The sequence below is a fragment of the Malus domestica genome, chromosome 03 (genome assembly GCF_042453785.1).
Source record: "Malus domestica chromosome 03, GDT2T_hap1".
Classification (NCBI taxonomy): Eukaryota; Viridiplantae; Streptophyta; class Magnoliopsida; order Rosales; family Rosaceae; genus Malus; species Malus domestica.
Window position 1 is genome coordinate 26,622,333 of NC_091663.1, and position 17,899 is coordinate 26,640,231.

The window sequence follows — 17,899 nt, forward strand, 5'->3', positions numbered from 1 at the left end:
CCCATCTTTGTTTTTCTTTCTGATTTGCTTTTCTGCTTTGACGTGGCCGCTCTTTATCCTTCTCCCGGTCCTTGTCACCCTCGTGGTCACTCTTGTCTCTATCACGTTCTGAATGGCACTCCCTCACCCACCCAAATATCGGGAAGAGAGCTTGAAGACCGAGAACCAACATCTTCCTCCTTGTTTGGTCTTTGAAAGCACGCAAGGGGTAAGATTTAAAAACCAAAATGTCGAGGCACCTTCTCAGCAACAGGCTTTGCTGCAGGTTCCAGAGGAGCGGGTTCATCGGAGTCTCCCTGTATAACTTGTTCGACGATCTCTTTTTCGATGTCCTTGTATGGGAATTCTGACTCGAGGTGATTGTCTTTGATGCAATGAATCTCTGCGCTCAGATCACCTATTTGGTTGTCTTCCACCTCATTTAGCCATTTTGTGCAGTAAGACTGCCTTGCACCTTCCACATATTCTTTTAAGAGTGGTACCGAAGGGAACCTGGCAGATAAGTTGAAGCCGCAAATCAATCTAACAGCTTCAATCAGTTGCTTCCTTTCAATAAGATATTGAACAAAATCAGGGATCATATCTGCAAAACCAATTTATAAAGTGCAAAAATCCCAAAATCTCTTAAAAACCAACTCATCTGTAGAGCCCTGCAAAACCAACTCATCTGTAGAGCCCTGCAAATTCCTTGTATCTGTGGTTGCACTCGGTTGAAGATCCAAAGGAGATGAAGCTGCGACGTTTATAAGTTATGGCACTCTTCCTCGCGATTTTGAGGCCCTCGACCTCCTCCGCCAGTGTGGGCCTGCTCTTGGCCGAGGATTGCCTGCACTTCGCAGCCAACACCGCCATGCGGCGGATCACGGCAGGGTCCGATTTTGGGGTCCAAGACTTCGGCGAAGTCGTTGCGCTTCATGATCAGCATGGCCTAGTCCACCAATGATGGCGGACTGTAGTTTGCGTCAATGGTGTTTCTCCCACTCAGAATCTCTAACAGGAGTGTTGGATCTTGATGGGCTTTTCAGCGGTGGCGGTGGTTTTGGACAATGAAGTTTGGGCGACGGAGATGGCTAAGTCAGCTCGGTAAGAAAGGTACCCCCCTAAGAGGAAAATTGAGATCTCAACTCTGCGTGTTCTCAGAACTCGGGGTCAAAGCCGCTATGGGAGGGACCAAAAGATCTTTTTCTTTTGAATTGTAGAGAGAGGAAATTCAGATGGATTTATGTTTTTGTTGTTGTTAGGCATATGAAAATGGAGAACCGTGGGGTTTTTTTGGGAAAGCTTTGGATTTTTGCAAATTCACAGCGGAGGTGAAAAAATGAAAAAGAACCGATATAGCTTTTGTGTCGTTTCCCACAGACGGCACCAAATGTTGATGCACAAAACAGAAGGTCTTGGAATAACGTAAATCCGACCGTGAATCTGCAAGAAATGTAAATAACACAAGATGTATCGTGGTTCACCCCAAGGTTTGGACTACGTCCACACTGATTATGTATTTATTTGAGGGAGAGAGAGCTCTGAGAGGGAGAGCTTTGAGAGGGGGTGAAAGGGCCTTGGAATTGGCCTCCCCTAATTGTGAGGGTGAGAGGTCCTTTTATAGAATAAGGACTCCTCACTTATTACATATTTGCCCCTTCATTTATCACATAATAACATTTAAGTCCCCTGAGTATTTATACGAGGTCTAAATACGAGGCCCTAAATATGGTATAAACAAGTCTCATTAAAACTAGTCTAGTGTGGACAACAAGCACCGGATTGGACAAACACTTAATCTAGTCTAGTCCAATGATCCTTAAAAAGGTCAAACAGACACACCCGTGAGAATTGATCTCTAAACTTATCAAAAAGAACAATTTCGACGTATCTATATAAAGGTACCACATGTAACGCATGTTACTACCTTATCAAAGAGAACATCAACTTCCTATTCAACTATTTATCTTTGAATTCATATTCTACTCTACCAACATGTAAAATACTTCTGTGAATGGGAGCTGTTATTTGCTCTCCAGAAATGTAATCATGCATTCCTCCAAATTGTTCTCTTATATTTTTACATGGGAGTGCCATATGACTTTTTCAGAAATGCCGATAACAGTTCTATTCTCGTACTTTGCAAAGCAAAAAACAAATAACAATGACAATATTATGGGGATCATCAAAACAAACCATCAAATAATCAGCCAAAACAAAATCTAAGAATCGAGTTTAGGATATAATGTCTTTCGACATGAGATAAATTCTACACAAGGATTTGAAGAAGTTCTAAATACATGTTCCTTGGAAATAATTCCTACGATATAAGATTCACAGTAGCTCAAAACATCTAGAAAACGGGGTCGATCAACTATTAGAATTAGAAAACACAGCCTGACAAGCCTCAATTGAACAACTCACCTAGGATCTCAGTTAACAGATCAAAATCCTACCAAAAATGGTGCCTTCCGTATTTATGTTTCCTGTAGTATATCAGATTTTTTCAAAAGCCCGAATCAAATCACGTACCACTGCTGATGGGGGGCTTCATACGTCGAGGAGAAGCCTCTGAGGGTCCTCCACAACATCTTTAATACGACGCAAGAAGTAAACTGCCTCTCTTCCATCAATGAGCCTATGGTCATAGGTAAGAGCAACATACATCATCGGCCGCAGGACAATGTTGCCTCCGACAACCATTGGACGGTTAACTATTGAGTGCATACCCAAGATTGCCGACTGCCAAAAAAATCGCTTGTGTGAGATTACGTTTCCAACGTTGGTGTCTACCCAGAATAAGAAGTTCCAGTTGTTCAAACAAGATAATAAAAGTCCAAGTTCATCGTGTCAGAGAAGCACCAAACCTGAGGGGGATTGATGATGGGGGTACTTAGAAGGCTTCCATAAACTCCACCATTAGATAATGTAAATGTACCTCCAGCCATCTCGTCGATTGATATAGATCCATGGTTTGCTTTCTTTGCGAGGGTGTTGATCTCCTTCTCTATCTCAGCAAAATTCATTTTATCAGCATTGCGGATAACTGGCACAACAAGGCCCTGCAAGAAAATAAATTGAAAAACTTATAAAGAAGCAATTAAAATGCATTCTTATTTTACAGGTACGATCAGCTACTATGTTTCTACTCATTCCAGAACATAATAACCATGAAAAACATGTATATTTACACAAAGGTTACAACTTCTGAGGTATTAAAACAAAATAGTTTGTCAACAATCATATGTCACACTGCATACTAAATTATACGGTCAAACAGATGAAACGACAAGAATACCGTCACAAACCCTGAGCTTATGTGACAGTTTGTAGAAGGAATACCACATTTTCACTCTTAAAAATCTAAAAAATAGATTTCTGGATGGGATCTTACGGATTTAGAAGACTGTTAAACCGACCGAACTTGCAAATGGAAATGCCGAAATCAAAGAGGGGTAAAATTTTTAGTTTCACATAAAAGTTGCTATTTTGACATCTATGTTTGCAAATTGTCAAGATGGAAGGTATATAAATCAAAAGAATTATGGCCAAACCTTTGGAGTGCCAACGGCTATACTTATATCTATGTAATCTCTGTATATGATATCGTCCCCATCAACGACTGCATTAATAGTAGGCTGGTTTTGGAGACCACTGACGGCAGCCTGTTAATAGAAAACAAATACAGATAAGAGTACAGAATATAGATATGCACGCAACATATTATTCTGTCTTTCATATTAGCAATTCTACACGTATTATGTATGGCGTACTTTGATAAATCCAGACATAAGCCCCAACTTGACTCCGTGCTTCTCAACAAATGCATCCTTGTACTCAGAACGAAGCTTCATCAAATTGGTCCTACCACAAGCAGCAAACCAGTGAGGGAAGAAAAGAAGACGCATATATACAATCCCTGATAAAACTGGAAAGGCACAGATTGAGTTCCGCTAACCAGCCACACCAAAGAAAATACATGCAATAGCATCAAAAGAAAACTAGAGTCAATTTATTCAAGATGGAGCATGCCAAAAGTTGGTGAATTAATCCAAGAGCTGGAAGAAAAAAACATGATGAATGCTGAAGAATACTTTTTTTGAACTCACATATCAACTTCATTGAATGTCGTCAGCATTGCAAATGTGTTCTGTGAGTCCTTCAATCTTATACTAACCCGCCTCCGAAGCCTTGTCATTGGAATCTTCAATCATGCGGTTTTAAATGATTACAAGCAGAACATCAAAATAGCCTCATAAAATCTTGCAGAGGATTTTCATTTTATATTTTAAAATATGCTAAAAATGAACATAATATAAGAAACCATAGAAGACTTACTCGTCTTTCCCTTTCCTTAGAGTAAAGCTGAGGTTCTCTGGCAGAGGGTTTAGGAGGTGGTGAAGAGGGAGTTTTACGCTTTTCAGTAACAGGTGTAGTTTCAACTTTAGGTTTTTTCTTCTTGACAATCTTTTCAACAGGGGGAGATGGTTGAGCAAGAGCTTTCTCCGATGTCTTCAGTGACGGACTGACATGGGCTACACCTTCACCGGACTTTGAGATAACAGCAATCTTGGTGCCTGGTTCGACAGTATCCCCTTCATTGGCCACAAACTGCCAACAATTAAAGTAAACACACAGGATGAACTAAAACATCAGCAACCAATGCACTCATATGAAAGAGCACCAAAGTTAATGGGACTAAAATCTATACCTTTTGGATCACACCGGATTCAGGACTAGCAACATCAATCGTCACCTGATGAAAAATAATCACAGAATTAAAATCCTACTCATGGTTCCTGTCACTTAGGGGTTACCAATCCCTTTTACAACTGTGGAAAACTATATTAACATTCAAATAGGACTTTATTATAGAACCTTATCTGTTTCAACTTGAGCAATTGGTTCGTCAACTGCAACCCTATCACCAGGCTCTGCCTCCAAAAAGGGCATAATCAGTCATAGAATCAGACCCAAGAACATTCAGCGTTATGTATATTTGACAGAATATAGGAAGTGGCTGAGCATACTCTTCAAGAATTTCGCCAAAGTGCCATCAGTGATAGATTCACCCATAAAAGGGACGACGGCATCAACCATATCCCCTGCATCATATGGAAGCCAAAAGTTAAACCTCAACCCAGAGAGAGAGAGAGAGAGAGAGAGAGACGAGATACCAAAGACATTAATTTCCTCACAGGAACTAAAATACTTTGAGAGTGTCATAAATTGTGCAAAGTTTGAAGAGTACCGTTTTTAAATAACTTACTCCAGGATGTTCGTTCGTTCGTTCCTACTTTCACATTATGAAACTTAAAAATGAAACCACTCCTAAGTTCTAGCGAATCGGTGAAAAACTAGTACTACATTTTCTTTTCTTGTTTAATCCAACTACATTTAGTTATTTTCCTCCTACAGGTATTGTCCCTTATTGATCCAGTTTTGGAGAGCACTTATAGGGTTGAACTCGTAAGAGGACCCAGATTCTCTCTCTCTCCCAAGCTCGTCAAAGCTCTAATTGTTTGTGAATATCAGTCCGTCCATGCGCATGTTTGAGAGAGATTAAATATTTGAAGTGATTCTTTTTCCTGTTTCTAAGTGAACATATGAACAGGACAATATATTAACGACTGTTCTCCATACTAGATTGACCATTGACATTTCTCCTTATTTAAGTCACTGCATATTAGATGCATAAAATTAACAGAGAACAGAACATATACAATACAACTGTAGTGTTGCCAATTTAGATTCACAACGGTGTCTGTTATAATGAAACTAAATTGTTCACTGACTCCCCATTCAAATAAATCTGACGACAATATTTATATAAAAAAATATTAAAAGGAAAACTAATTGGCAATGACAAGTACTATAGTCCTACTACTTTAAACATAAAGCAAGCATGTATCCTTGAACAATAAACAGCATGCAGACAATTATAAATTCGAGTGTGTTAAATTGATGGAAGAAAAGTAGATAACCGACCAATCTCTGAAGAAAAGGTCCTGCTCCACATTTGCCTGATAGGCTCTGGCAGAATATAGCCACCAACATTCCTGAGAAACAAATGCACCATAAACTTCAAACGGTTATGTTGTCACTCAGTCAAGCAAAGCATCAGAAAACCAGGATTGAGAACAAATGCACCATAAACTTCAAACAGATGCAGCGTGAGAAAGAGAGGTTTTCACCCTAAGAGCCTTGCTTGCTTCATACATTATCAATCATTTACGCATACGGATACATAATTACATTGTCTACACAAGTAGTGTACACAATCCGACTGGAAAGCAGAACAAATCTCTTTTGTGAATGCAGAACACAATGTACAATAGGATAACATTACCGTCAATTCACAAGACACCGGCTGGTAATTATCGAGTTAAACAGAATAGACAGAAACAACATAATGCGGTCACTAACCTTGTTGTCCTGCTACAAGGCGAGGAACCTGTGACAAGGAAGCATGTATTACAGCAGGATCAATCACACCGACACATTGATTGAGATATAAAACAAAACCGTATGTAAAAGTAATCCATCTTTCAGAAAAACTTACCTGCAAAAATGAGGTGAGAAAGGTTTCGAATACGGTCTAATCCTCCTTTGGGTTGAAGTAAAATCTGTACCCGCGTGCATGGAAATCCAAAAATGCAATAAACATACCACATAAAACACATTAAAAGTAAACCCACACTTCTGAATTCGACGTTGATAGAAGCTAGCAAAACCAAATTCAATTTATAGTAAACATAAGCATGCACATCGTGTAACATCACAGAAGAACACAATATATATTTGAATTTTTTTATAGAAAAAAAAGGGGGAAATACAAAGTAGTAGAGAAAGAACCTCCGATTTTGCAACTGGTCGGATTGACAGCAGTGAGTGCCCCAAAATCTGAGACAAACAACAGAAATAAAGCTTTCAGAATAATCTACGAAATATATATATATATATATATATATATATATATCAAATTCATTTAAAAAAATATATGCAAGAAAAAATATGTAGTATTGGGTTGTTTACCGAAGCAGAGGAGCCCCCAGAAACGACTCTTCGCCTTAGAACGCCAAGCATCGTCGTTGTTTCGATCAGTCTCTCTCTCTCTTTGAGGGTTTAGGGTTTAAGCGAAATTTGTACAAATGGGAGTGAAGATTTCAGAACGTAGGGTTTTTTGATACTATTATAAATGTCACTTTCATTCACACGCAGAAAGAGACGCGGCGCCAAGATGTGTAAGCTACACGTCTTGCTCTTTTAGTATATTATTCGGGTTGGTGGTTTGGGCTGGTTCGGTTTTGGGTCAAGAGATTTTTTTAAGTATTAGATATTTAAGCGGTACTTTATATATTATAATATGTAGGGATATTTTTAGCTAAAATGATATTTGAAATTTGCATAACTACTTACTTTGATCCGTGAGATTTGAAATCAATAGATGTGGTCCCAGAGTTTGTCTACTATCAATCATTTTGATCATTATGTGAAAAATTGTTATATAAGAACCAAAATACCCTCAATTTTACAAACAATGATTTGACAAAATTTGAGAGTATTTTTATCATTTTATTCTTATTTAATAGATATTTTTCAATGAATGAACATTATGACTAAATAGAGATTTCCATACAACCCTCCTTATTTATAGTCATCTGATTGAACAAATCAAATTAAAACAACTAAAATGACTAAGTAGAGATATGTGAGACGCTAAAAAAGGTGTATGTTTATCATCTTCGAATCTATAAACAAACAAAAATGCTATTTTTATCATCTAGTTATACCATCATTTGTTCCGTCTCTCTATTAGAGATAGAACCAACATGCGTTGGTGGGTCCGACCTCTATTAGAAAAATAGTATAAATAGATAGTAAAATTACTCATAAACAAATAATGGAAACGAGCGAGAGCATCGATAGCTAAAGATTTTTCAGTGTATCTGAAATATTGCTACTGAGTGTCAAAATTTCACGAAACTCATTAATAAACTATAAAAATGAGACATATTAGTCGTCCACCTGTATTATACCACGAGACAAATCTTTCAAAGTAGACAAATTTCTAATGGATAGCTCCATTACATAAACCACGTTAACTTATCTCATTCTATTATCGAACAATAAGAAGTTATAACTCATAAGTCTACAAAGACAGAGGCGGCGCTGAGGGGGAGTGAAAGGTGCAATCGCACAGGGCCCCTAAATTCGAAGGGCCCCCAAAAATTTTTGGTATCTTATATTTATATGTAATAATGTTATATATTAAAAAAATGCTTTTATTAGCACTTTAAAATCTTATAGTGCACTTTTATAAGTATAAATTTTTCTTTCTTTCTAAATATAAAAATTTGAAATGCACAATGAGATATTAGGAGTGTTAATAACAACACCTTAAAAAATGATTTTCTTTTCAATTTTATTAATTATATAATAATGCTATATATTCAAGTGAAACTCTAAAGTTAGAGTTTTTGAAGTTTTTTCTTTCTTTATTTGGTTGCTTAAGATTGAACTGTTTTTTATTATTTAGTGAAGATTATGTTTATAACTCTTTTTACTTATTTAATGACACTTGTAAACTTACAATCAATGAGTCTTAAAGGTTGTTTTGATTTAAGTTATTATTTTCTAGTACCAATATATTGTCATACTTAAAAAAATATATATCTTAAAAAGGGGCCCTTTTATAAATTTCGCACAGGGCCCCCGAAATCTCAGAGACGGCCCTGTACAAAGATACTGCTTTTTTCTTTACAACATTCAAAGATATATATTGTTGGATTTTATTAAGAGAAAGAGCTTAGCTTTGGCTAGAGATCATGTGCAGATAAAAGTTTCTTATAATAACACTGTAACACATGCATGGATACATTAGCACAATTGGGTAATTAACAATCATACGAAGATCAGCTTTGTGCCTTCAACAAATTAGGGTTCGAACATGGTCATCACGATTAAAATACTTGGTTGCTAAAGCAACGATGGTACACATTACAGTTGACACAAAACAACAAGACTGTCCTTAACATACTCATAGAGCTAGAGAGAGTTCAATAGTACGTACTAAATTACTAATTCAAATAAGATATATAATTTGATTTGGAAGTGCATGGAGAAATGAATCGTAGAGTATTCATGCACACGTACGTCTTCAAGGCAATCCACCCCCAAGCCCACCGCCAGCACCAGCTCCTCCACCGAAACCTCCCCCAGCTCCTCCTCCAAGTCCTCCTCCACCACCACCACCGAATCCTCCTCCGCCACCTCCTCCAGCTCCACCCCCAAGACCACCACCGGCTCCAAACCCACCACCGGCTCCCCCACCAAAACCTGATCCACCACCTACTCCTCCACCGCCGCCACCGCCTAATCCTCCACCGCCACCGCCACCAAGTCCACCACCTCCGCCAAGTCCGCCACCAGCTCCAGCTCCAGCACCACCACCGAATCCAGCACCAGCACCAGCACCGCCTCCTAAACCTCCTCCACCTCCAAGACCACCACCACCTCCACCGCCTAGTCCACCACCACCACGGTGAAACAAGTTTTTCTGATCCTCAAGGGAACCCTTTTCACTGCCGAGCTTTCTTGCACCAGTAGAGAAAACGAAAGCACCGATAAGCACAAGAAGAAGAAACTTAGAAGAAGAAGTCATCTTATAATTAGCCATAGTTCGGATATAGTTGCTAATTAAGTGACCTTTGGTTGTGAACCAGGGGATTGAGGGAGAAGATTATATATAGACATGGATATGAAGGGTAAGATGGCCAGAGTGGAGATAGTAGTAGGGTTTGGTCTTAAATTTTGGACCATCTTCTCATCTACAAAACCGTGTCGGGACAGTTAATGCATGCAAACCCCAACTGTACGTCTTTGAAAAAGAAAACCCTCTGCCTTTACTCGATGCAACATGCATGCCCCACTCGATGTTGAGATAAATTTTTATGTGTACCATGTGATCATATAGGGTTGATATGTCAAACTTTTATGCATATTTTAACGTCTTTTTATTTATAATATGGAACGTGCTATACCATATTCTGTTCCATATACACTGAAATTTTCTTCAACCGTGACTACTCTTGTTGGATCTTCACTTTGCTTGCTAGCTCTTGCTACTTCCATTCCATTCCAGCGCAATTCGAGTGGACTTTTTGCAATTTGCATGAGATACCCTCCTCTCTCTCTCTCTTTCTCATGGGTTTCTGGTGACTACATGTGCCTCGTTTCATGTTTTCAGCAGGAATCTGGTGCACTACATAATACATCGTTCCCCGAACTGTTTTGTCTCGATCGATGTATAACTGTATCTCCAATGTACCGGAGATATAGGATTCAAAACTCATTTTTAAGTTTTCTGATTTGGTTTTAATTCATCAGTTCAGGGTGGAGCTCATGCCAACAACGAAAAATGTTATTTAACAAGAAAAATAACATTTGAGTTTTGAGTCGAATCATCTTCAATGCATGTATCAAAATTGCCGAAACTCAAATTTGGTTTTTGACTCCAATGTTTTCTCCTCCAAAACAAAGATTCAAATCTTAAAACGCAGAATATAAGAATATAGGTAAGTCTTTGCGTTGAATAAGAAAACCAAAAAACTCAAAACCACTTTTTGTTTTTTTTGTACTCAAATATAAGAGCATAGATATAAAATTTAAGTTTTTTCATTCAAGATGCTCTAATATGAGGACTTAACTAAGAATATGTATTGGGTGGATAGAACTAACCAACTTTTATTCTCATCAAAAGATTCTAATCCAACTTTTCTGCTATATATTTTTGGAGTAATGCTAGCGAGACGATTTATTTAAACCATATTTTGTAAATCATCTGCCGTCGTTGTTTCTATGATTGGATTATTACTTACTTGATGATTAACATACTTATTTTCTATTAGTGACACATCATATAGTTTGCAAAGTTGGTTTAAAAAACTAGTGTACCTAACATTACTTTTTTTTTTTTTACATTGTATAACACGTTAGAATATCGTCGTTCATAATTTTAATTTGTCATTCTACACGCTAAAAATTATTTTATTATCTTAAAGTATGCACGAGTTTTTGTTTTTGAAAAAAGAGTGAACAGATGAATGTCTAATGACAAATTAGAAGTGCTCACATTGTTCTTTATTTGTTTAACTCAAATTTTTTTATCTTTACCTTTTTGTCTATGAAGGTTGCCTTGCTGCTCTTGCAGATCTATATGGATTAAAGATCAAGGGACCACAAGAAATTAATGTTAACCATGCTTTCAACAATAAAGCAAAAGTATAATAAATTAAGGCGGTACAAAGAGAATATATATATGATAAATACAAGTTAAAGTAATGTTCAAAGTTTTCTTTAAAAAATAAAAAAAAAGAGAATAGTGTTATTTACATGTCTATTTTTACTTTCCACACATTCTTATTAATTTTTTGTCAATGATATTCTTCAATTCATTTGATTCAATTGCCAGAAATAAAAAATTGTGTATATGAAATAAAAATGAGTATATGGATAACACTATCAAAAAAAAAAATGTAGTGTTCACATAGTTCATATCTTACCTTCGGTTTACATGTCAGAAAATAGAGAACAGTATAATGATAAATTACTGGGTAAACATCTCAATCCAATTAATTCGCCTACAAATGTTTGTTCAAATTAGGCTTTATGCATGCATGCTCGGACGTCCTAAAAAACTCTGATTTTCGAGTCCAAGTAATGCTTGAAAGACCAAAGATGGAGATGGAGGTGCTTTAATAGGAAGTTTTTGAGCGTGGGTCTTTTTTATATGGAAAGTTTTAGCGTAACCGGTTGTACAAATATACATCGATCTTTCTTATCATATGATAAGAGAGATAGACAAATGATTGTATATATTGAGAATGAATCACACATTAAGAAAAGAGATCGTGTACGAGCTGACAAGTAAGTTGAACTATTCTATATATTGTCAATTAGTTTTATAGTGAAATCTTATTATTTTTTTATTATATCCTATATGAGGGAATATATTAAGAAATAAATATGTCACACATGACTGTATTCAACCAGCAATGTTGTTGCCTATTTTCTCCTTTGGCCAATTTGGCTCTGATTATAATTATATGAAAGAGTTTAATTCGATATAAAAAAAATGCTCTGGAAATATGTAGCAAGTGGCTCGATAGGCTTGATAATTGAGAAAGTTAATTCGTTGTTGGGTTTGATTAATGAAGCGACGTGGTGGTTGGGTTGGCTCATTTGACCAACACGGATATGAGCTCTACCGACTGAAACTAACCAAACAGCGAGTTGAGCTGAATTTTTCTGTATGGGTAAATAAGTTTAGTTGAATTATGGTAAATGGTAGCTGAACATTGAATGCACAGTTTGACCGGAGGCCCTGGTAGTGATTGTGTTAAGCAGAGCAGAGAGAGAAAAAGAAGACGATGTTAGTGAATGGATACAATGAGACGTCATTTGTTAAAGAGGATTGGCTTCGAAATGCCTTCAAAATACTGAATAATTTTATTGTTACATTGATATAACAGGCTAAGGCTAGAACCAAATTCTCATTTAGTTACCAGCTGATGATCATCCAATCTGATGACACTTGGCACTTTAATGACCATTGATCTATACTCTTAACATCCCCCTCAAGCTCAGGAGTAGAGAAGCCAAGCCTGAGCTTTCTCCTTTGTGTTTGAAACATAGGAACACGTAAACCCTTTGTCAATATATCTGCAAACTGTTCATTTGAAGAAACAAATATTGAACACAAGGATGTGTTTTAGACACTCCTTCTCTCAGAAAATGGACATTATTCTCCAAATGCTTGGTATGATTTGGATACCAGAAAAGCACTCGACTGATAGCATCTGGCATTGCATGTGATGATTATGTCATCAACATATAAACTATCAAGGAACTGGACTCTACATATGTGATTTAGTTTTGAAACCCAAATCAAGAAAAAATTTGGTGAACTATTCGTTTCGATCTGTTGGAGCTTGTGAAAAGCTACATTAACATTTTCTAATAGGGATTCATTATAGAACCTTAGCTGCTTCAGCTTGAGCAATCGGTGCGTCAACTTGAACCTTAGGTCTTTGGAAGCGCTTTTAATTTGACTGAAAGTGTTTTGGATGAAATTATTTTTGAAACCAATGCTAGTTCATCCTTAGAGATGGCAACGGTATGGCTTGGGAAGAAAATGTTATATTCATTCCAAAAAGCACAAAAATTAACCATATCCATAACCACAAGCTAACCATTGTGGATTATTCATAATCATACCCACCGGGTAATGGATTTTCTATCGGTTAATTGTTATATCCATCTTCATCAATGCAAAAAAAATATTTGTTCAACTGACACATTATAATTTAATAGATACTAATTTTGTCACTAAATATCCACATCCAAATCATCATAAACATAACAATACTTTTTAGAGGTGTTCATTATAAGCCAAATATGATAGCAAATTAAGGCAAATGAAAAAACGTAAAGAGATGACAAAAGCAAATACAACAGCCAGTATGTAGCAAAAAAAAAATCCGAAATATCCTATGGTTGACACGTGAACTTTTTCACGAAGAAGACAAGAATGCCCTTATTAAATTGGGGGCCCACAGAGATTTCCGCGCGCAGTCCAACATCCCTAGAGGCTAGAGCAGTTGACTATAATATCATCAATCTCCCCTGCCCATGGCAACAAGAAAATTCAAAGGCATTTATCTTTAATACTCTCCTAATTGAAGATCAACTCAATCAAGCAATGAATCATGATCATATTCAATCAAGGATACTTCCAAGATGATCCCAAGATATTATTTAATAAATAATATCTTTGTGATTAGTTATTCCTCATCCATTCTACAGATGACTTACCTTGGCCAATTGAATGGGGCCACATGTCATGGCAAAACCCTACACATGTGGCCGGCCCTAGCTCTATAAATACCCCATCAACACCAATTTTTGGTAAGCATTTGCTATGCACTTAAGCCCTAAACTCTCTCTCTTTTCAAAGAAACCGACTTAGGCATCATAGATCCATTGGCCAACACCCCCCTCTCTTGGGTGCGTGAAGCTTTGGCCTTGATCAATGGTGTTTATTTGTTTTTTTGGGTACAATTTCGTCATAACTAAAGAAAACAAAATTTAACTACCACAACCACTACGGAGAAAGACCAAATTATCAAATAATTTCTAGACTTGTGAACATATATATATATATATTATTTGAGGTGGATTTAAGGACGGATACGGATTGGGAACCCTTATAACTAAATTCAAAACACAACCAAATAAATTAACAGTTTTTCCCATATCTGAAAAATATTCAAAATTTTATCCCCGAATCCGTGCCATTCATGCAATTATCCACAGTTATCAGATGTAACGGATTGAATTTTCATCCCTAGAATCATTCTCGAGCACTTAAAGTATTTCTTGCAATAAGCACATAACTAATGTTTTTTTCCAAATGCACTTCAATTACTTTTGGAACCCATAATTATTCTACTAAAAATATTTTATTTATTTTAAAAGCACTTCCAAACAAATCAGTCGTAGAATCAGACAAATGAACGATTTAACTTTATGAATATTTGACAGATCATCCAAATTGGCTGAGAATACTCATCAAGAAATCCGCCTAAGCGCCACCACTCTGCTCTGCTGAGCCCAATTCAAAACCCACATGTTTCTGAAATTCCCTTAAGCCCAACAGCCCAAATACTAAACCCCATTTCCCCATTCATCCCCGTCCAATCCAATCAATTTCTCTCTGGGTCCGTCTGGGATCTAAAACCCTAACCAGCTGAGCTCCCCCTTTTACCCTTCCTTCCGTAACCCCTGACCTCCTCCTCTGCAACGACCGAAATCGATTGAAGATGCAGCACGACGAGGTTATATGGCAGGTTATCCGCCACAAGCACTGCAGCTACATGTCCAAGTATATGCCTTTTTCTTCCTTTTTCCCCCTTAAATTTTGAACATTTTTGCCTGCGTTTTTTTGAGTATTTCTTAATTATTTGGTTTCTTTTGGCAGAATTGAAACTGGGATTTTCTGTAGAAACCCCTATAACGTTACCGGGATTTGTAACCGGAGCTCCTGCCCTCTAGCTAATAGTCGTTACGCCACCATTCGCGACCATGACGGTACTTTTTGCCTATTTTTTTTAAGGAATTACTTACTTGATCGATATGCCAGTCAATATTTGATTATTTCAGTAATTGGGATTTGATTTCTGATCGTTTTAGCCGATTTTCCAAATTTCTGGTTATGTTGATATCAACAATTCGCTCCTACGCCGGCGGCAATGTATGAATTATTTGTATTTGCTGTGTTTGTTTCCTGCAGGAGTCTTCTATCTTTATATGAAAACTATAGAGAGAGCTCATATGCCGAACAAATTATGGGAAAGAGTTAAGTTGCCGCGGAATTATGAGAAAGCACTTGAAATTATTGACAAGCATCTGGTATTTGAAACCCTTTGGACCCTCTTTTAACTGTTTATTACTTCACTTGTAAGCTTTCACGAAGTCGTTAATCACATTGACTTTTCTCATTTGGCAGATGTATTGGCCTAAGTTTCTCGTGCACAAAACAAAGCAACGGCTAACTAAAATGACTCAGATGCGGATACGCATGAGGAAGCTTGCTTTAAAAACAAGGTTGGTATCTTCTGAATTTGTAACGCTTTTTGTCTGTGCATTGAATGTTCACTCATCTAATAATTATTGTTCTTTAAAAAAGTTGCCTGGAAAGTGGCTTCAGAGAACTGGTTTCATTACCTTCCAAAATGTCCATCTTAAGGAAGCTATGTTGAGCTGTTGTATCATGACAATTTATCGTGTTTTTATCAGGGAGAAAATAATGACAACACCAAGGAAACAGATAAAGAGAGAGGCTAGAAGAGAGGAAAAGGCTGAAAAAGCTGCACTATTGGACCAGGTTATAACTTATGCTGCTGCCACACACTATAAATACACCCGAGCTATTAGTTATGTTCCCTAGTTCTCATAATGATTTGCTATTCTTTTGCAGAGCATTGAGAAAGAACTATTAGAACGCCTTAACAAAAATGTTTATGGAGATATATACAACTATCCCTTTAAACAATACCAAAAAGTTCTTGATGGGGCAGAGGTAGAGACTGAAAGGGAAGAAGAAGAAGAGGAGGAGGAGGTACTATCGTACAATCTGATCATTGCCCTCTTTTTGCATGGTCTAGTGTCTCAGTTATTAGTACTGAAATCCAAAGTATTTAATTTTAGGTCTATTTGAAAGTATATTTTATCATAATGTAAATGCTTTTGTGCTTGGAAATAAGCAGGAACCTGAGATAGAATATGTTGAAGGCTATGATGAACTTGAAGAGGAAGATGATATAGAAGATTTTGCTGGTCTTGCAATGGACAATTCGCATGCAGATGACGATAATGGTACAGTACAACCATATTCTATTATTTTAACAGAATATGAAATGGAAGCATGCATATTGCATAGTCAGTACTAAAATTTCATAAGTCTAGTATTCATACTCTATATTGTACTCAATCGTGAGTCAAAAGAAAAAAGGTTCACCAGGCATTGTTAACTGGTGAAAAAATAATAAAACTACGGGAAAAATTTGCGTTAGTGTTCGTGTCTAGCAAATGGACTCAATAAAGGATTTTATTGTACAGTTGGAAGCGATGAAGAGGCAGTAGTTGCTCGCAAGAGAGGGCGAAAGGAATCTGCCTTTTCTTCTAAAAAGTTTGAGAAAGATGAACCTGCTGTCAAATCGAAGAAAAAGCCGAGGGTGCTTGTTGAGGTAATTCTAGTTACATTGTAAATTCGTCCAGTCTCATTGTTAGTTATGCTCTAATGCAACTTTAATCATATCTCTAAGTATGAAATCAGAAAATGGCGATTATATTTATAATAACTTATGGGCCATGATTTTGAAGAGGTGCAAACTTACTGGAACTCTGTTGTTGGTTTCAGACTTTCAGTATAGTTGTGTCGCTTATCTTGAGTTGAAATTATTGATACATCACTCGAAGTAAAACTAGTAGTGCTGTCACCTAAGACTCACGCAAATCTACATTTCCTATTATGGGGATAGACTAAATGATCACGGGTTGGATTTCGATCTTTTCGTATGTTAAAACTTTGGTATCTCAGTAAATGGTCGGTAGAGCAGTGCCTTTAGTACAAATAATACCCCTTTTTTTGCTATAATGGGAAAATGACTAGAAATAACTTTCTATGTCCCCTATATCCACGTCTGTTGGGATGTGCACAACTCTTTCCCCCAATCTGAATCTGTTACTTATTTTATCAGGTGGAGCATGAAGATACTGGTGCTAGGCAAAAAGCAGTCCAGTGAGAGCTACTTCTTATTTCGTTATTTGATCTGTAAAAGACATGGTTGCAATGCTCTTCTGCTTGTTTGGTTGGTTGTCGGTTCGTCACAAAGCTTCCCGCGCAAAGAAGAAACTTGCTAAAGGAGACCAAGTTTCAAAGATTTTGCTAGCTTGGTATGTTGATTATCGTAGATTGTACTGCTAGCAGATTAATCTATAAATTAAGTCACAGATTGTACTGCTAGCTTTGGTGTCTTGTGTCTTTTCAGTGAGGATCTAGTTAGAGTTGGTAGGCGGCCAAGGGATATTTGTTATTGTTAGTCCTTTGGCCTTCTGGGTTGTAAACGTCTTCTGAAACAAAGAAATACAATTTTGTTCGAAGGATTTTATTTTGTTTATGAATCATTGCCCTCTTTATATTTGGATTGCATTCTTGTGATTTCTTCCGAATATTCTTGTTATTTTTCTTTCACTACGACACTCTAAAAAGTATAACGAGCTTGTACTTAAAGGGTGCGTTTGTTGCACCGGACTATCTCGGACTGGACTAGGTTCAGGGACTAAGCTGGACTGGCTT

At 37.0% G+C, this 17,899-nt stretch overlaps 3 protein-coding genes across 3 annotated transcripts; 1 reads left to right on the top strand and 2 right to left on the bottom strand.

The window, feature by feature from the left end:
* Positions 1-2,200: 2,200 nt before the first annotated feature.
* Positions 2,201-7,204, bottom strand: LOC103407947 (dihydrolipoyllysine-residue succinyltransferase component of 2-oxoglutarate dehydrogenase complex 2, mitochondrial). Its single transcript, XM_029100136.2, has 14 exons — positions 7,015-7,204; positions 6,835-6,882; positions 6,542-6,605; positions 6,406-6,433; positions 5,968-6,038; positions 5,010-5,084; positions 4,858-4,913; positions 4,691-4,735; positions 4,318-4,590; positions 4,089-4,183; positions 3,753-3,843; positions 3,534-3,644; positions 2,847-3,041; positions 2,201-2,721 (listed from the first exon to the last, which is right to left on the bottom strand). Exons 1-14 carry the CDS (start codon positions 7,063-7,065, stop codon positions 2,530-2,532), a joined length of 1,395 nt encoding a protein of 464 aa, XP_028955969.2. The 5' UTR covers positions 7,066-7,204; the 3' UTR covers positions 2,201-2,529.
* A 1,606-nt stretch (positions 7,205-8,810) lies between these two features.
* LOC108170221 (glycine-rich protein 5-like) lies at positions 8,811-9,757 on the bottom strand. Its single transcript, XM_017324863.3, has one exon. The coding sequence runs from the start codon at positions 9,656-9,658 to the stop codon at positions 9,140-9,142; it is 519 nt and encodes a 172-aa protein (XP_017180352.3). The 5' UTR covers positions 9,659-9,757; the 3' UTR covers positions 8,811-9,139.
* Positions 9,758-14,733: 4,976 nt separating this feature from the next.
* On the top strand, positions 14,734-17,706 carry LOC103428629 (uncharacterized). Its single transcript, XM_029100137.2, has 9 exons — positions 14,734-14,923; positions 15,020-15,129; positions 15,332-15,450; positions 15,548-15,645; positions 15,838-15,925; positions 16,019-16,159; positions 16,308-16,416; positions 16,660-16,787; positions 17,301-17,706. Exons 1-9 carry the CDS (start codon positions 14,862-14,864, stop codon positions 17,343-17,345), a joined length of 900 nt encoding a protein of 299 aa, XP_028955970.2. The 5' UTR covers positions 14,734-14,861; the 3' UTR covers positions 17,346-17,706.
* Positions 17,707-17,899: the final 193 nt, after the last annotated feature.

What these genes read in the sequence shown, in the direction of transcription:
- LOC103407947 (XM_029100136.2), bottom strand. Translation starts at nt 7,065, where the DNA reads ATGCTTGGCGTTCTAAGGCGAAGAGTCGTTTCTGGGGGCTCCTCTGCT. An exon ending in TTTGGCGAAATTCTTGAAGA is followed by an intron (nt 4,914 to 5,009) that starts GTATGCTCAGCC and finishes TTTTGGAGGCAG; the next exon opens with AGCCTGGTGATAGGGTTGCA. An exon ending in ACATTCAATGAAGTTGATAT is followed by an intron (nt 3,844 to 4,088) that starts GTGAGTTCAAAA and finishes TGCTTGTGGTAG; the next exon opens with GACCAATTTGATGAAGCTTC.
- LOC108170221 (XM_017324863.3), bottom strand. Translation starts at nt 9,658, where the DNA reads ATGGCTAATTATAAGATGACTTCTTCTTCTAAGTTTCTTCTTCTTGTG.
- LOC103428629 (XM_029100137.2), top strand. Translation starts at nt 14,862, where the DNA reads ATGCAGCACGACGAGGTTATATGGCAGGTTATCCGCCACAAGCACTGC. An exon ending in GCATGCAGATGACGATAATG is followed by an intron (nt 16,417 to 16,659) that starts GTACAGTACAAC and finishes TTTATTGTACAG; the next exon opens with TTGGAAGCGATGAAGAGGCA. An exon ending in AGCCGAGGGTGCTTGTTGAG is followed by an intron (nt 16,788 to 17,300) that starts GTAATTCTAGTT and finishes TTATTTTATCAG; the next exon opens with GTGGAGCATGAAGATACTGG.